General features: G+C 35.1%; 1 protein-coding gene across 1 annotated transcript in view; it reads left to right on the top strand.

Annotated features, from left to right (window-relative positions):
* The window catches only part of LOC150095815 (phosphatidylinositol 3,4,5-trisphosphate 3-phosphatase and dual-specificity protein phosphatase PTEN-like), a 248,026-nt gene that overhangs the window by 201,781 nt on the left and 27,539 nt on the right, over positions 1-18,706 (top strand). Inside the window, exon 11 of the mRNA XM_090408810.1 lies at positions 18,467-18,647. Coding sequence (XP_090264936.1) covers positions 18,467-18,647 — 181 coding nt within the window. The remainder of the gene's footprint in view (positions 1-18,466; positions 18,648-18,706) is intronic.

The following is an 18,706-nucleotide window of genomic DNA, read 5'->3' as shown; positions in this document are numbered from 1 at the left end:
CAAAATTGAGAAAGAGGCCTGGACTTCATTTACGATGGTTGCGAATAATTTTCTTGGAAACAAAAAAGCATGCAATTACAAAGATCTAGTGGAAACAATGCTTGAAAATTTCCAGTGCCTAGGTTGCAACATGAGCATAAAGCTTCATTTCCTATACAGTCATTTTGATAGATTTCCTGAGAATTTAGGTGCTGTAAGCGATGAACAAGGCAAAAGATTTCATCAAGACTTAAAAACTATAGAAGATCAGTACCAAGGAAGATGGGATTCTCACATGATGACCGACTACTGTTGGAGTATTCAAAGGGATTGCCAAAACAGAACACACAGCAGAAATTGCTACAAACAAAAATTTATTCCCTGAAACTCGTGTAAGTAAAATTGTTATTTTTTTATGAATATTCTTGTAATTTTTAATGAATATTTTTAAGTAGTTATGTATCTAATTATCGGCCTCTCTCGCATTCAAAGCACCAGTACGTGCCGTTGCAGGTTCTTACGCATTTATTCGTTTACTAACAAGCGAGAGTGGTGAATGCTCCGATTCTGATCTGCGCACCGCTTTGAATAATAGGCTATATCTTTGGGAATTTTTCGAATTTCTTGATAAAAAGTTAGGAACAGATTTTTAAAAGTACATACTTTCAGAAAATAATATTAAAAAATCGATTTTTTTGATCCTCTAAATAGTACTGCCTCCTTAAAACTATCAAAAACTTACAAATTAGCAAAAAGAAAATGCCATAGAGGAAAAACCTGACATGATAGAGAAAAATGGGTTTGATATTTGAAATCAGCGCACCCAAATTAGTAAAAAACAAGTCTCATATAAAAGTCAGCAAAAATTGTGTTGGACTCTGTTATTATTACTACAAGGACAACTCCATAGACTTCAAAAACTCATCTCAGTAGGCCCATGGAAGCTCATTATTCACACACTGTCTTTCATACCTTTCTTTGAATTCACCCACTTGACAAAGCATTCACAATTGCCTCTAGTAGTCCATTCCGTCATTTGCCACTGTGCAAGTAAGGGCATGTCTTCAAGCCCTTGCTAACCACATTTATACAACTTCCATGGGTGATCTGTTGTTCTCTCCTCTTTTGTCACACATCAAAAAATTTATTTGACATCTTATAACATCCCTTTAGTAACTTGTGTTTCTATCATCTCCCCTCTTTTCTGCTTATTAAGTAATTTTATTCCAGAAATCTTTCTGTCCTTTGTTCTCCAGATCACTTGTCATTTTCAACCTTTGTCTCACATCCACGAAAGGTTGTAAATCTACATGTTTAACCTTAATGATTATCCTACCCATGGTATTACCACAGGTGGATTAAGATTTTTCTTCTTTTTTTTACTTTTATTAATTTTTTTTTGTATGTTTAATTTATTTTTTATATAGTCCAGAAACCAAACATGGAACTTTTTTGGAGCCACTCAGACCTCCAATAAGCAGGATGGTAGTTTCATGTGGGCAATGAAATTCAGGACATGGTTGTGGATCCTGTACACCACTTCCATGTCTCTTAAAAAAAAAAAAAAAAAAAAAAAAAAAAAAAAAAAAAAAAAAAAACTCAAGCAACTAAATCTGTGTGCAGTAGTCCAGAGTCTTCTTAAACTGGTAGTTTATAAGGCTTATCTATACACATTATGTATAGATCCTTTTATCATATTATCCTTTCCCATATGTATAGATGTCTACCTTATCTATACATATCAGTGCATTTTTTTAAAACTAGATTAGATCCTTTTTTATTTCCTTTAAGCTGTTTTTCCTACTTATGTATCATGTTCTTGGAGCTCATTTGTCTACCATCACTTCCAGTTCCATCTATATAATACATAGCTTGTATTATATAGATGGAACTTTTTCTATCTTATAGAAGTCTTTTCCTCCCAAAGTGTTAACTATACACTTTGCCACGTTGAACTGGCAACCATTATCTCTGTAGTATTGACCTCTCTCACTGAGCTAGCTTTCCAGTACATGTCACTTCCCTTTACACTCCACCTATATCAGAACCTACTATATATTTTGTTTTTTGACTTCTGTCTCTAGACCACACCAGAAAATTTCAGACATCCAAAGATCTCATATGATCCTTCCTTTCTTCTGATCTTCTGCTCTAGTTAGTTGCACTTCTGCAGTATCCTACCCACTTCACTGTATCCTCATTGAAAATACAATTGCCCCTTATATTCTACCCACATAACTCTCTCAACCAAGTTTCACTAATGGCTTTAATTTTAGCCAAGCCAAACTAATCCTTAACTGATGCTTCTGGAATTACTCTGAATTGAAATATTTCCTTATGCCCACGGGAACCTTTGCATCTTTAAATGGCTGCCCCATTCAGATGTGATTTGAAAAACTATATTCATCATTAAGTTAAAAGGATAATAAATTCCTCATTATTTTAAAGCCAGATACGAAACTCGGAGATCGAAATCTAAGAGTTTCATGCCGAAGAACTATCGGCGAGTCCAACCGTAAATCAACACCTGTATTCATCATTCTTTGATCTTTCCTATTTTCATAACTCATTTACCCATGCACTCTTCAAATATTGAATATGTGAAGAGCACATGGATAAATGAGTTATGAGCTCAAACCTTCTTTACTTGCTTTATGTCAAGTAAGAAAACAGGGTATGAGCTTTGAATTTTCGAAAGTAATCCAAAGCTTATAAAGTCTAACAGCTTTCACAGTTCCCATTGTACATTCAAAAGACATTCTCTGAAGAGTATATATTTCTTTTATTAATGCCTTTAATTGAAAAATATTACTAGATATTTATTCTTCTTCTTTTGAGCTAAGTACCTAATACAAATTGAAGCCTTTCTGGTTCTTTGTTTTTCTTTAATTTTGATTTTAGCACTTATGAAAGATATAAATGTCAGATATTAGCTGTTGTATGCATTCTAGGTTTCTGCATGATCTCTGATGAGAATAAACAGTTTACAGTTGTCAGACAAGTGAAACTCCAAATCAGAAGTGCTAATAAAAGGTGAATATATGGTCTCTTCAGGGAGTGTCATGTATATAGCATAATAGCAAAGCAACTTATGGCAAATATTATGAAATCTTGGTATAAGTTGCCAAGATTATCATGTGTAAGTTTATGATCTTTTTCAACTTTATAGTTTCAGACACTGCTATTATATTGTATAAAATAATAATGGATGTTTATTATTGTTTAATTAACTCAAAATAGTTTAATTTTGAGTGTGATATGAAACTAATATGATTAGAATAACATAACAAAGACCGAACTCAACAAAAAATACAATTTTAAATATATATCAAAGTAAAGTGCTTAAAAAAACTTCCATAAGTAATAATTGTATAGTTAAGCTTGAGTTAGCAGGTGGAGTTTAACTCCATTAATTTGCACCTGTCCAGTAGGTTTTTGTATAAAAACAAACAAAATTTTCTATATTTCTAATCAGGATAATTTTTTAATGATGATCCTATGCCTGAGAAGCTTCTCAACCTATAATAGTGTAAAATTATATATATATTTGTCTTGGTTTATCATTAAATTATTAAAATCCTACCGACTGCACCATTAGTAAAAATATAAGTCATTCATCAAATTGCACCATTTGTAAGGTCTCTGTTTAGTTCTCCAAGCTTCTCTATCTTAAATCTTGTTCCTCCCTTTTTTTCCTGCCCTTGCTCTTTGTTCCTACCGCATGTAAAGCAGACTCTGATTCTAGCTATCGCCAGCTATATGATTGTGGTATATTAAATTTCTCATGCTCTTCTGCCTGACAAATTTATTTGATTTATGGCTGCACCAGCCAGGCTGATTATTAGAGACTAAGAAATTAAAGAAAGGGAACAAAGGCAAGATCTTAGCCAAAACCTTCTTTAACCATACAGTGAGTCGTGGCAATATCTAATCAACACACACAGGTCCGTAATTTTTTTTTTAAGATAGTGCATTGACAATGATCAGATCAAATTGTTGTTCAAACGAAGTATTTTATTCTAACTAAAAAAAATTGACGTTACAAACTAGACAAATAGTGGGGAATAACTGTTTCTCCCAGTATGGCTAACTCCAGCAATTTCATTACACAATTAAACCAAGCACGTTCTGCGTTTACGCAACCCTAACACACTACTTTACAATACATTCTAGATAATTAGTGAGGAAAAACTGCCTCTCCCAACATAGCGAACCCCAACAATATCATTACAATTACAACAAGCACAGTCTGCATTCACACAACCCTAACACACTATTTAGTACTACACGATACATTCTAAACAAATAGGGAAACAACTGCTTCTCTCAGCATAGCTAATTTCAGAATTATACCTTACTCAAATACAATATATACATTTACACCACTCTAGATGTTTGGAGTAAATATATTAAAAGATTGTCAATACTTAGGTAGAAAGAGCCATCTAAACGTGAAATGTTTTATAAAAGTTTTACATATGCTGCACTGCATAATTCAGAAGTCCTGGTCAGAAGATTGAATTCCAGATGATTGGATTAGATATCTCTCATAGTACCCATCTGTAAAAAAAAAAAAAAAAAAAAACAGAAGGAAATTGAGCTGAATGTGAGAATTCCAGGATAACTTTCCTATTGAGTGTTCTAAGCATCCTTGAGAAGAGGCCAAGAAAAATTGTGGAAGGGAGAGTTGGAGAGAAACAATCTGAGTTCAGGCCAAACAGAAATTGTCAGGCATGGGAATATAACAAGGATTTGTGTTTTTAAGTTTTGTAAGTCTATAAAAATCCATCTTGTAGCACTTAGGAAAGCGAAGGAAGCTAGCAGCACTGTGTTTACCACAGTGTCATATTGTTACGCGCTCAAGCATATGCACGTCATAGTGAGATGCGAATGATGATGATGAAGTCTGGTAAAAGACAAAACAAAAGGTGTGAAGAGAAAAGTTGTTCAAAATACTGTAAATTATATTGTGTTAACAGGACATTATACAGAGTACATACTCTATATGTGAGTTGTAAGCCAGCAGTTAGAATTGAAAGACATATAACAATATGGTTTGATGTAAAATCAGATATATGCATGGGTGCACACTATGTCCACTGTTATTCATCATCTGTATGGATCACATCATGAATAAAAGTAATATTAAAATCTCAGCTTTTTATGCAGATGATGTTATATTCTTAAATAAATCCAATACAGTTCTTCAGGATTCCTTCTCTAAATTAAACAAATTTGTTCAATAACTAAATTGAAAATTACCATGAAAATAAGCAGAAACTTTGAAAATAGCAGCTGCATTCTGAATGGAGAACCTATAGAAGTAAAATATTTATTCTATTTCGGCACAATTTTTTTATGAGGATGGCAGATTATGTTGGAAATATACAGTATAATTAGCAGAGTTAATATGGTGGGGACAAAGTTAAATAAATTTATATGGAAATAGAGAAAAATTAGCCAAAACACTAAAATTACATATAGAAATCAGTGTTAACTTATTTTTCTGAGAGTTGGGTTAGAAATCAAACAGTTCATTAAAGACTAGGACTGCAGATATGGGAGTTCTAAGAAAAATTAGTGAGTGATGAACAGGGCATCAGTAGCAGAATCATGTTAAAAATGATTCTGTTACTGATCCTTTCTAACATCAAAATGTTAGGAAGGATCTTGATATTGTTAACAGTCAGGAATGTGTGAACAGAGATAATCACAGATGATATGGTCACTTAAACAGAGTGGGAGTGGAAAGGTTAGCAAACCAGGTATTTGATGGCAGGAAAAGACCCAAGGTGAATGAATTGATGGAATTCAGAATGCCTTAGAAGACCAAAATATAACATCTGATAATATTTGAAGCCTGGCAAATAGATTAATTGCAAGGAAAATTGTTGATAGGAGGTTAGTAGTAATAAAAACTTATTCATATAGTACTGTCATGATATCCTGTACATGCCTGGATAGTACACATCAGAAATTTGATTATATGGTAGCTCTCCAATGTAGAAGGGCAATGGAGTGTAGTGTCATTAACAAAACTATGGAACAGGATTTGAGGTTCATAAGAGTAGGTCATTAATAAAGGAAAGGTTGATCAGATATGTGAAGTGCCTTGAAAAAGTTCCTTGTTTGGTCTAGAGACCGACCCAACATTTAAATTTTTCAAGTCACTTCAAAGAAAGATTATTGGACTATGTAAAAAAAAAAATATATATATATATATATATAATATTATATTATATTCTTAGTCCATCCATGGTACTAATGTACTATAGGTTTGCAAAAACCTTTCATGAGTAGGAGTCGCATAAAAAAAAAAATAAGTGCCTTGGAAATATCAAATGCACTCACATTTCTCCGGACTTTTCTGTGTCTTATATTCAAAGGCAAGTAAAGTTTCCTAGGAGGCCTGCTGTGGAATAAGCATGATGTAATTTGTATTGTGACCATTAATTTACTGGTGGGCATCTTGGTGATGAAAAATGGCCACTACATTCGAGAGTATTGTAGTGGAGGCAATTGGCAGAGTAGTTTGATGGCCGACTTTTATCTTCATTTCTAGAAACAAGTTTAATATGACCACTTGTATACTTATTGCAATTTGTAGTTTCTCCCAGGCAAGCCATCCCTACCTTCCTATGGTGTAGCTCATTTCCATAAATGGAATTTGCAACTAGTATTTGCTTCCAAAAAGCACATCTTCCTTATTACTAGGGAGGAAATGCCAACTAAACCCATAAATGGCAACTTCCATTGTCCATTAATTCACTTGCTAATTGAAGGCTTGAAGTAGTTGTCACATTTTATCCTCAGAGCAAAGTTAGAAGTTCTGTTTCTCCTTTCTTCTTATATGACAGCACCAAGAACATACCAGATCCATTCACCAAACCTTTCCCATATGAGGGCACGGCAGTAAAATTATCCTACAGACCAGCTACTGGATAGTATATGGGATTATACCTGATGCTAATACATCAGGAGGCAACTGGTAAGTGATCATGCTGGAAGGAGTCCTGGTATACATTAAAAATTACTAAGCCTCTCTTTGTGTTGGAAGTATGTTTTTGGGTCCTTTGCCAACATTACATGTTCTCTACTGCTTAACACAGAATAATAATGCAAATCATCATAAATAATTTCACTAACAATACCAATTTAAAAAAAAAATTAAAAAAACAGCACAAAAAAAAAAAAAGCTCTAATTTGAAGAATTTTACCAAACAACAAAAATCCATTCGAAAGATAAAATTTTCTTCTCTACATTCACAGTCTTATCTTCAGTATAAATCAGCGTGCATTACCATCATCATCATCAAATTCCTGCCATGTACCCCCAAGGGGTGTACAGGATATGATAGTACTACATGAAAATAAATTACATCATTATTAATTTCCTATCTACAATTTTCCTCCAAATCAGTCTGTTACTTGTCAACACTCCAACATTATCAGATCTTATATTTCTATCATCTAAAGCACTTTGTCCTGTATCAATCCACCTATATCTTGGTCTTCCTCTGGGTCATTTTCCTGCCAACCTGGCAGAGAACACTTATTTTGCTAATCTTTCCTCACCCATTCTGTTTAAGTGACCATACCACCTGAGATTAGCTCTGCTAACGCATTCCTGGATGCTGACAATGTCAAGTTCTTTCCTAATATCCTCGTTTTTAATATGATACTGCCATTGATGCCATCTGTTCATGCCTATAATCTTTCTCAGGACTCTCATATTTGTGGTCTCTAGTCTTTGGTCAAGTGTTTTACTTCTGACCCAGCTCTCAGATCCATAAGTTAAAACTGGTTTCAACACTGTCTTGTATACAGCTAATTTAGTGTTCCGACTAATTTCTCTCTTATTACATACGAATTTATTCAATTGACTGCCTACCATACCAGCTTTGCTGATTCTGTTGTTTATTTCTATATTTAATTTACCATCTTCACTAAAAATCGTACCTAAATAGCTGAAATGTTTTACTTGTTCCACACATTCTCCATTCACAATACAGTTGACATTTTCAATGATTCTGCCTATTTTCATTGTCTTTGTCTTTTTATTGCTGACCTTCATACCATATCTATTACAACACCTATTCAATTTAGTCAGAGAATCTTGCAGACTTGTAGCAGATTTATTTAGAAGTATAACATCATCTGCATAAAGCAAAGAGCTGACATTAACATCCCGAATTTTGACATCATGTTTAATACCACTTTCCTTCATAATGTGATCCATATAGATAATGAATAACAGAGGGGATAATGTACATCCTTGTCTCACACCAGATTTAACATTAAACCATCTTCCTGTACTTCCTTCAATTCTAACTGCTGACTTACAACTCAAATAAAGACTAAGTATTGCTTGATATAATGCCCCATTGACACCATATAACTGCAACGTATTGAATAGCATCTCTCTTGGCACCTTGTCATATGCCTTTTCCAAATCGACAAAACTTAAATACAGATCTTTGTTATATTCCCATGCTTTCTCGACTATTTGTCGTAAAGTGAAGATCTGATCCTGACAGCCTCTATTTGGCCTGAATCCAGCTTGTTCTTCACCAAGCTTCCACAATTCTTCTCAATCGTTTCTCAAGTATACTTGCATAGATCTTGTCAGGAACACTCAGTAGGGAAATACCTCTGTAATTCTCACATGCAGTTTTATTTCCCTTTTTATATATGGGTACTATGAGAGCTCTACTCCAATCATCGGATATCATCTACTCCTGCTGCCTTTCCACATTTCAAGCCTTTGATGGCTTTTTCTTCTTCAAGTATGGATATGTATTCCTGACTGCATGCCTGGTCAGTGTTTTTTACCACTGTGCTGTCATCACTGCTTGTTTCATTTAGCAGTTTTTCAAAGTAATTACTCCATACTTCAAGGATATCTTTATCTCCCGTTTGTTTTCATGTCACCTTTATCATCTCTAATTCCTTTTATAGCACTCTTTCCTCCATTCTTAAGCTTCTTCAACTACCTCCAGAATATTTTGCCACCTTCTTGATATTTATTTTCTATATTCTTGCCAAAGTCCTCCCATGACTTTTGTTTAGCTAATTTTACACAGTGTTTAGCATTCTTGCATTTGTCTCTATATTCTCTAAGAGCACAAGCTGACTTATTTGAGAGGAACTTTTGGTATGCTTTCTTCTTTTCCTTCACTGCCTCTTTAACTTCCTGTGTCCAGCAGGGAGTTCTGATTTTTTTATCCTTACAGACAACCTCACCACATGCCTCTCTGGCAGAATCACTCAATGTTTTCTTCAGAGTTTGCCACTGAATCTCCAAGGTTTGATTCCTGTTCTCAAACTCTTTTGTTTTTTCTTCAATAATCTTTCTGTATTTTAGTCTACAGCTCACATCTGAGAGCTGCTCAACTTTTATTCGCTTTAAAACTTTCTTACATGTTATTCTTTTCAATATGAAATTCAATTTTATGCTGCTCAAGACTAAATAGTGATCACTTCCAATTTCAAATCCTCTGTACACTCTGGTGTCCTGCACCAGGGAGAAAACATCACTATCAATAATAACATAGTCAATGAGACTTTTCTTATTCCTAGCCTCTTCTCTCCATGTGAATTTTTGCACATTTTTATATTGGAACATGGTGTTAGTAATAACCAGTCCATGTCCTGAGCAGAAATCCAACAGATATTTGCCATTATTATTAGCTTTGCTCTTTTCTCCAAATTTTCCCAAAATATTTTTGTATGTCTCACAATCATTTCCTACTCTGCTATTTAGATCTCCAACAAGGACCAACTTTTCATTTTTCATTGTGTCAGTTGCTTTTTCTAAAGCCTCAAAAAATTCCTCCACTTCTACCTTAGTAGAACCTTCTGTGGGACGATAGGCACAAATAAGTCTCATTGTCCAGCTCCCCCATTCTCATATTTGCCCACATTACTCTACTTGAGACTGACTGCCATTCAAGAAGATTAGCATCGTATTTTGTGTTGAATACTATGGCTACCCATTCTTTTCCTTGATTGTCATTGCCTGAATATAACATTTTGTATTTATTGCTCAGAAAGATCTCACCAGTTTTTGTCTTTTTTGTTTCGGTCACCTCTATTATGTCGATCTGGTACTTATCTAATTCCTCAGCTAGCTCCATTTCTTTGCCATTCAGGCTTCTTACGTTGATAGTACCGATCTTTAACTCTGGTGATGTTGAGTTGGGGTTTATTTTCAGATTTGTTCCAGTAGCTGACTTTTCGCTGTTCGCCCTGGTTTCCTGGCGAAAACAACGGGGGCCTTGTTTAACCAGGCGACGCCCCAGCCGGCATGAAATTTTGTCATGTTGTACCATCATTCTATATTTTGGTTTAACCAATAAGAATACAATTTGGTCGGCTAAATCCCAAATTGCCAGCCCATCCTCGTCCGTTCAGTATCCAAATAGATACCCAACAGGGTGCACCACGAGAAGGTGAGGATTGGACATTAGGCCAATAGCCCTGGTCGGTTCTCCGCATTCCTTTAAAGGCTGTGTGGAGGTCTCCTCTCAGTTATACAGTTTTGACCCTTAAGCACCCCGCGTGCATTACCATTATAAATAAAAAAAAAAAATCAGGCTTAGCCTGATATTTTTAACAGAATTTCACATTTCATCTTCAACTACTAATATCCCTCACAATTACAAATGACACTCTGATTGATTCCTTTCACCACAAGGATGGGCCTTTATCAAATGTTGACATCCCAGTGTCGGAAAATAGCAAATCTTGAATCCCTCTTTGTGATCTGACTCAAAATTACCTTCTGCCATTCATTTGTATTTTCTGTCTTAGTTGCTATCCAAATTTGATAACTTCTGATCTTTTTCAGTATTTGTCTTTGAAGATTGATCACAGCCCAGGTAAAAAAAGCAGGTCCTCTTCTTTGGGAAACTTCAATGTTACGAACTCAAACTGGCTTCCCTCCTTTAGTTAACTGATCAAGCTGGAAGAAATGCATAGATTGCTGTCACCGACAATCTTTCACAAATTGTCCTCTGTTTTCCAGAATATCTGAGAATCCTCTCCACTCAGTCAGTACCATTTGATGAGATCAAAAGTACCTTTTTGATCTCTTCATAAGAGATCAAAAGTACCTTTTTGATCTCTTCATAACCAATTCTCCTGATAAATTTACTATAGAATTCAGCTATAACCCATTATTTCAATTTCATGACTATTCTTGATATGGAAACTAGTTATTTTCTTTTCATGTAGATGATAATCATACTTAGAAAACTTTGAATCAGTAAACTTTCTTATTTTTTTCTTTAATAGTTTCTTCCGCTTTTCCTTTATTAGCTTCAGATGGTTCCATGTAGTTCCATAAACTATTCTGAGGCTGAGAAGTCTTCATTTGATGATCCACAACCTTCTCCATCTTAACATTTTTTATCATTTCTTCTTCTTTTAGATTGAGTTAATTTTTTTAGTACATCTTTTACTTCTTTTTTTTTTATGATCTTTGAACTTTATTGAAGTCTCATCAGTGGAAGCCAGACCCTGAAGAGATACCACTGTTGAAGTGATGCAGAAGCCATATGTTACCCACATACAATAATCAAAAGATGTCTTATCTTATTATTAAATTACCCTGGATTATAGGCAGAGGTTGAAAGTTTTTTCATTTGGTTATATTATAAATTAAAGATGCCAAGAAATTATATTCTTGGTTTAATCCTTTATCCAAGTGTAAGCAAACAATGTTTGCACATGAAGTATCTTTGCAGAGGCTAATGACTTCGCATCAGTTGCCTTAATAGGGGTCTAGCTCCCACTGATGAGACCTCAGTGAAGGTCGAAATTGGTCTAGGTAGTGGCCCTTACCATATTTATAGTATAACCAAGTGAAAAAACTTTCAACACATCTCTCTCTCACACACATTGAAATGGCACTGTTGTAACATCACCCAGAGATGATGTCAATCTGAAATTTCTTTTCAGCCATCTCCTGCAATGATCAAGGCAAAATGCTCTCCACATTAAGAATTGTGCTTAAAATTTGTTCTTCAGAATTAATTCCCATCTATATCATCTTTACAATCTCTTCTATTCATCTGGCATCTATCATATTAAAGCACAGGATAGATGCTGTCTTTTGAAAACAAGGCTATATTCAATATTCGAAAATGGAAAAAGTCATCAGCAGTCAGTGCCTTACCACCTGGAAGCTAACAACTCAATCAGTGACCACTAGTGTGGATTGCTGTCAATCCACAGAAGGTGTCCTTATCAACTTCAGCTGTGTACAGACACAAACTTTGGAAATGTCTGGTGAAATGCATGTGGTTACGCTAGATATTTACATTGTATTTGATCAAGTCTGACACAAAAACCTGCTTACTAAATTACCATCTTATGGTCCACCATTTGCAATTGGATTACCATTTTCTTCTTTAGTTATTCACTACATGTCATGGTGGATAGCTTCCCTTCTAATTTCCACACTAATACTGGAGTATGCTAGAAGTCTATACTATTGTCCATGCTTGCTCTTTCTCCTTTCATAAACTTTCTGCCACTAACCTCAAATTCTTTCTATAGTTTTGCCATCGATAGTACTCCTCGTTCATCATTTGAATTCAATAAATCCTACCCTACTCAACATATCTGTAGCTACACTATCTTCCATAGTCAAACACTGATGTCTTTGTTATAGTGGAGTGAGAACAACTCATTCTTTCTTTTAAGATTACACGGTGGTCAGCATTCATAGTGAAGAATTTATAGAGACACAACACATGTTAGAATAATTACTTTATTTAACGTTAGGAAAGTAACTCGACTTCTGTATTGAGGTCATCATCAGGAAAAATGCATAAGTATAAGAACAAGCTACATGATACTGCACTATACAAAAGTAAGATGAATCTAAATGCTTGTTAATCATTTAACCTAGCCTGACCTCTTTGTAAAAAATAAAAATAAATAAAATACAATAAAATAAAATAAGAACTATATTAAATATTTCTAAAGTCCTCTCATATTGAGATTTTCTTCTGTTTGGGCTTGTTCTGGTTGCTATATGGATTGCAGATAGGTCCTTCATATTCTTGGAATGATTAATCCATCATTTTTGTTCAGATTTGGATAGCATTTCACAAGCTTCTTTGAATTTTCTTTCAAACTAGGTTTTGGTGCAGTGTAGGGACACACCACACCAAAGAATGGACTGGAAAGGCACCAAGTCCCTACATTGCACCAAAAATTGGTTTAAAAGAAAATTCAAAGCTTGTGAAATGCTGAAACATTATCCAAACCTGAACAAAAATGGTGGATTAATCATTCCAAGAATATGGAGGGCCCATCTGCAATCCATATAGCAAGCAGACCAAGCCCAAACAGAAGAATATCTCAATATGAGAGAATTTTAGAAATGTTTAATGTAGTAATGTAGTTCCGTTTTTTTTTTTTTTTTTTTCCCTGCAAGAGATCAGGCTAGGTTAAATGATTAACAAGTATTTAGATTCATCTTGCTTTTGTATAGTGCAGTGTCATGTAGCTTGTATCATACATGTGTATTTTCCTGATGATGACCTCAATACAGAAGTCAAAACGTTGAAGGAGAACAATTCAGCTTGAGTGCAACTGAAATACAGATCTATCTTATTGTACAGAAGAAAGAACCACACATCACCCCCCCCCCCTGCTCTCTCTCTCTCTCTCTCTCTCTCCTTTGATAATACCCATATATCTCCACTTGAAATCAAATAGCTCATTTTGAACTGACTTATACTTCTAGGCTCTTCTTCTTCTTTTTTATTTTATTTATTTATTTTTGATAAAGACATCACTTCTCTAGAAGTCCCATAAAATTCACCTTTAGAATGGGATAGATTAACTGATGGTCCCTTTCTCAACAATTATGGTTAGTTTTCGTAGATATCTGTTTTCATCTTATGAAGTTCTAGTTATTTCCATGGACACTGTTCCACTGAACTGGCTGCCAACATCTGTTAACTATCCAGTTTCAGCATCCCAAACCAATTTCTCTTTCATTTTATCTACCCCCCACAGTTTTTTTTTCCTAAAGGCTACAATTTCTAGTTCAAGAAACATATCAACAGATTCCTTTTTCTTTTTTTTTTCTCATCATTTGCTTATGCACATACACACACAGGATTGATATGGGTTTCGTAGCCTATCATGTTTCTTATATAACTGACCTACAAAAGGCTGTTAGCCTATAGTACATTAGTACCATGGGTGGGCTAAGGATTGTGTATGTGTGTGTTTTATTTATTACATAATCTGGAAACCCTGCTCAAGAATTTTTTCAAGACACTTCAAGCCCCCATGAAACCATCTAGTGGCCTAATGCAGAGCAGTGAAATTCATTTCTCATGTAAAGACAAACACAAACATCTGTGTGTACAGCAGGATTAGAACCCACAGGTTGGAGGATGGGTAACCTCACACTTACAGAGTGGGTAACATAATTAACCACTCTATAAGTGTGAGGTTGATATTTAAACTAAAAAAAAAAATGATTATTACAGCAGGCAATGAAATCCATTTGTCTATTCTGATGGTTTACTGTCTGTTGGCTGAGTGATTTCAGCAAAGCTGCTAATATGCTTATTCATATTAATGTAGAGAAGTTTGGCATACACTCACATTTGTGGTGGTCCTGACATTAGTTTCATCAGCTTTTATAATTCCATGATTTAGCACTAAAATTGTGTGTTCTATCTCTAGAAAAGATATTTACAGCACTTTTTATACCTGATATGAATTGGGGGGGGGGGGGGGGGCGATTCCACAGTTACCTTACATCAATTTTTCCTTTAATTTTGCATGATGGAGTAATCAGTAGCACCTAATAAATTAGAAGTTAAGGTAAAAAGTTACTAAGGTCCACTCTTAAATATTTATCAAAAGACAGAATTCATAATGGGCAAAATATCATCATCATCATCATCATCAAATTCCTGCCATGTACCCTCAAGGGGTGTACAGGATATGACAGTACTACATGAAAAAATTACATCATTACTAACTTCCTATCTACAATTTTCCTCCAAATCAGTCTGTTACTTGTCAAGACTCCAACATTATCAGATCTTATATTTCTATCGTCTAAGGCACTTTGTACCGTATCAATCCACCTATATCTTGGTCTTCCTCTGGGTCGTTTTCCTGCCAACCTGGCAGAGAACACTTGTTTTGCTAATCTTTCCTCTCCCATTCTATTTAAGTGACCATACCATCTGAGATTAGCTCTGCTAACGCATTCCTGGATGCTGACAATGTCAAGTTCTTTCCTAATATCCTCATTTTTAATATGATATTGCCATTGATGCCATCTGTTCATGCCTCTAATCTTTTTCAGGACTCTCATATCCGCAGTCTCTAGTCTTTGGTCAAGTGTTTTACTTCTGACCCAGCTCTCAGATCCATAAGTTAAAATTGGTTTGAACACAGTCTTGTATACAGCTAATTTAGTGTTCCGACTAATTTCTTTCTTATTCCATATGAATTTATTCAATTGACTTCCCACGATACCAGCTTTACTGATTCTATTGTCTATTTCTATATTTAGTTTACCATCTTCAGTAAAAATTGTACCTAAGTAGCTGAAATGTTTTACTTGTTCCACAGGTTCTCCATTCACAACACAGTTGACATTTTCAATGATTCTGCCTATTTTCATTGTCTTTGTCTTTTTATTGCTGACCTTCATACCATATCTATTACAACAGCTACTCAATTTAGTCAGAGAATCTTGCAGACTTGTAGTGGATTTATTTAGAAGTATAACATCATCCGATTAAACCAAAGAGCTGACATTAACATCTCCAATTTTGATATCAGGTTTAATACCACATTCCTTCATAATGTGATCCATATAGATAATGAATAACAGAGGGGATAATGTACATCCTTGTCTCACACCAGATTTAACATTAAACCATCTTCCTGTACTTCCTTCAATTCTAACTGCTGACTCACAACTCAAATAAAGACTAAGTATTGCTTGATATAATGCCCCATTGACACCATATAACTGCAGCGTATTGAATAGCTTCTCTCTTGGCACCTTGTCATATGCTTTTTCCAAATCGACAAAACTTAAATACAGATCTTTGTTATATTCCCATGCTTTCTCAACTATTTGTCGTAAAGTGAAGATCTGATCCTGACAGCCTCTATTTGGCCTGAATCCAGCTTGTTCTTCACCAAGCTTTTCTTCCACAATTCTTCTCAACCGTTTCTCAAGTATACTTGCATAGATCTTGCCAGGAACACTCAGTAGGGAAATACCTCTGTAATTCTCACATTCAGTTTTATTTCCCTTTTTATATATGGGTACTATGAGAGCTCTACTCCAATCATTGGGAATTCGTCCCTCTGTCCAGGCTTTCTGAACTATGCAGTGCAGCCACTGTAAGACTCTTATACCACCATACTTCAGCATTTCTGGTCGAATATCATCTACTCCTGCTGCCTTTCCACATTTCAAGCAGCCTTTGATGGCTTTTTCTACTTCAAGTATGGATATGTATTCCAGACTGCATGCCTGGTCAGTGTTTTTTTATCACTGTGCTGTCATCACTGCTTGTTTCATTTAGCAGTTTTTCAAAGTAATTACTCCATACTTCAAGGATATCTTTTTCTCCTGTTTTCATTTCACCTTTATCATCTCTAATTCCTTTTACAGCACTCTTTCCTCCATTCCTAAGCTTCTTCAACAACCTCCAAAATATTTTGCCACCTTCTTGATATTTATTTTCTATATTCTTGCCAAAGTCCTCCCATGACTTTTGTTTAGCTAGTTTTACACACTGTTTAGCTTTCTTACATTTGTCTCTGTATTCTGTAAGAGTAAAAGCTGACTTATTTGCCAGGAACTTTTGATATGCTTTCTTCTTTTCCTTCACTGCCTCTTTAACTTCCTGTGTCCACCAGGGAGTTCTGATTTTTTTATCTTTGCACACAACCTCACCACATGCCTCTCTGGCAGAATCAATCAATGTTTCCTTCAGAGTTTGCCACTGAATCTCCAAGGTTTGATTCCTGTTCTCAAACTCTTTCATTTTCTTTTCAATAATATTTCTGTATTTTAGTCTACAGCTCACATCTGAGAGCTGCTCAACTTTTATTCGCTTTAAAACTTTCTTACATGTTATTCTTTTCAATATGAAATTCAATTTTATCCTGCTCAAGACTAAATAGTGATCACTTTCAATTTCAAATCCTCTGTACACTCTAGTGTCCTGCACCAGGGAGAAAACATCACTATCAACAATAACATAGTCAATGAGACTTTTCTTATTCCTAGTCTCTTCTCTCCATGTGAATTTGTGCACATTTTTATGTTGGAACATGGTGTTAGTAATAACCAGTCTATGTCCTGAGCAGAAATCCAACAGATATTTGCCATTATTATTAGCTTTGCTCTTTCTCCAAATTTTCCCAAAATATTTTTGTATGTCTCACAATCATTTCCTACTCTACTATTTAGATCCCCAACAAGGACCAACTTTTCCTTTTTCATTGTGTCAGTTGCTTTTTCTAAAGCCTCAAAAAATTCCTCCACTTCTACCTTAGTAGAACCTTCTGTGGGACCATAGGCACAAATAAGTCTCATTGTCCAGTTCCCCATTCTCATATTTGCCCTCATTACTCTACTTGAGACTGACTGCCATTCAAGAAGATTAGCATCGTATTTTGTGTTGAATACTATGGCTACTCCTTCTTTTCCTTGATTGTTATTGCCTGAATATAACATTTTGTATTTATTGCTCAGAAAGATCTCACCAGTTTTGGTCTTTTTTGTTTCAGTCACCCCTATTATGTCGATCTGGTACTTATCTAATTCCTCAGCTAGCTCCATTTCTTTGCCATTCAGGCTTCTTACGTTGATAGTACCGATCTTTAACTCTGGTGATGTTGAGTTGGGGTTTGTTTTCAGATTTGTTCCAGTAGCTGACTTTTCGCTGTTCGCCCTGGTTCCCTGGCGAAAACAACGGGGGCCTTGTTTAACCGGGCGACGCCCCAGCTGGCATGAAATTTTGTCATGTTGTACCATCATTTTTTATTTTGGTTTAACCAATAAGAATACAATTTGGTCGGCTAAATCCCAAATTGCCAGCCCATCCTCGTTCGTTCAGTATCAAAGTAGATACCCAACAGGGTGCACCACGAGAAGGTGAGGATTGGACATTAGGTCAGAAACCCTGGTCGGTTCTCCACATTCCTTTAAATGTGGAGGTCTCCTCTCAGTTATACAGCTTTGACCCTTAAGCACCCCGGGCAAAAATATTAATATGAATATTATTTAGTGGGCATAAAATCTGGTATGCTGGCAGATTTAGGCACAAAAGTTCAATTTCACACCCTTCTAAAAAAGTTTTAAAAAAAACTTTTATATTTCATATATAATGGATAATGACTAATTTTAGTTTTATTGTGTATTTTTTGAGAAATTTTTTTTTTTTTCATGGAAGATTATATTTTACTTATCTAGGTTAAAATGTATTTTGCACAAGTCACTGAAACTTCAAGCTGTTCACCATGTCACGACCATAGAGTAGTGATGTGTAGTCATAGTACAAGTGATGATGCTGTCAGCAATCATGGAGAGGGTAATAGTGATAATGAATTGTTGGATGATACAGAAACAGAAACGGATGATGAAGAATGGGAAGGTTTGTGAATGCACATATGTTTAAGTAAATTTTATAAACTATTTGGTACACTAATGCAC

This window comes from Typopeltis vanoorti, chromosome 19 (assembly GCF_054136105.1).
Source record: "Typopeltis vanoorti isolate ZY-2024b chromosome 19, IOZ_Tvanoo_1.0, whole genome shotgun sequence".
Classification (NCBI taxonomy): Eukaryota; Metazoa; Arthropoda; class Arachnida; order Uropygi; family Thelyphonidae; genus Typopeltis; species Typopeltis vanoorti.
Note: the sequence above shows the minus strand (reverse complement) of the source record. Positions and strands in the feature narration are given on the sequence as shown.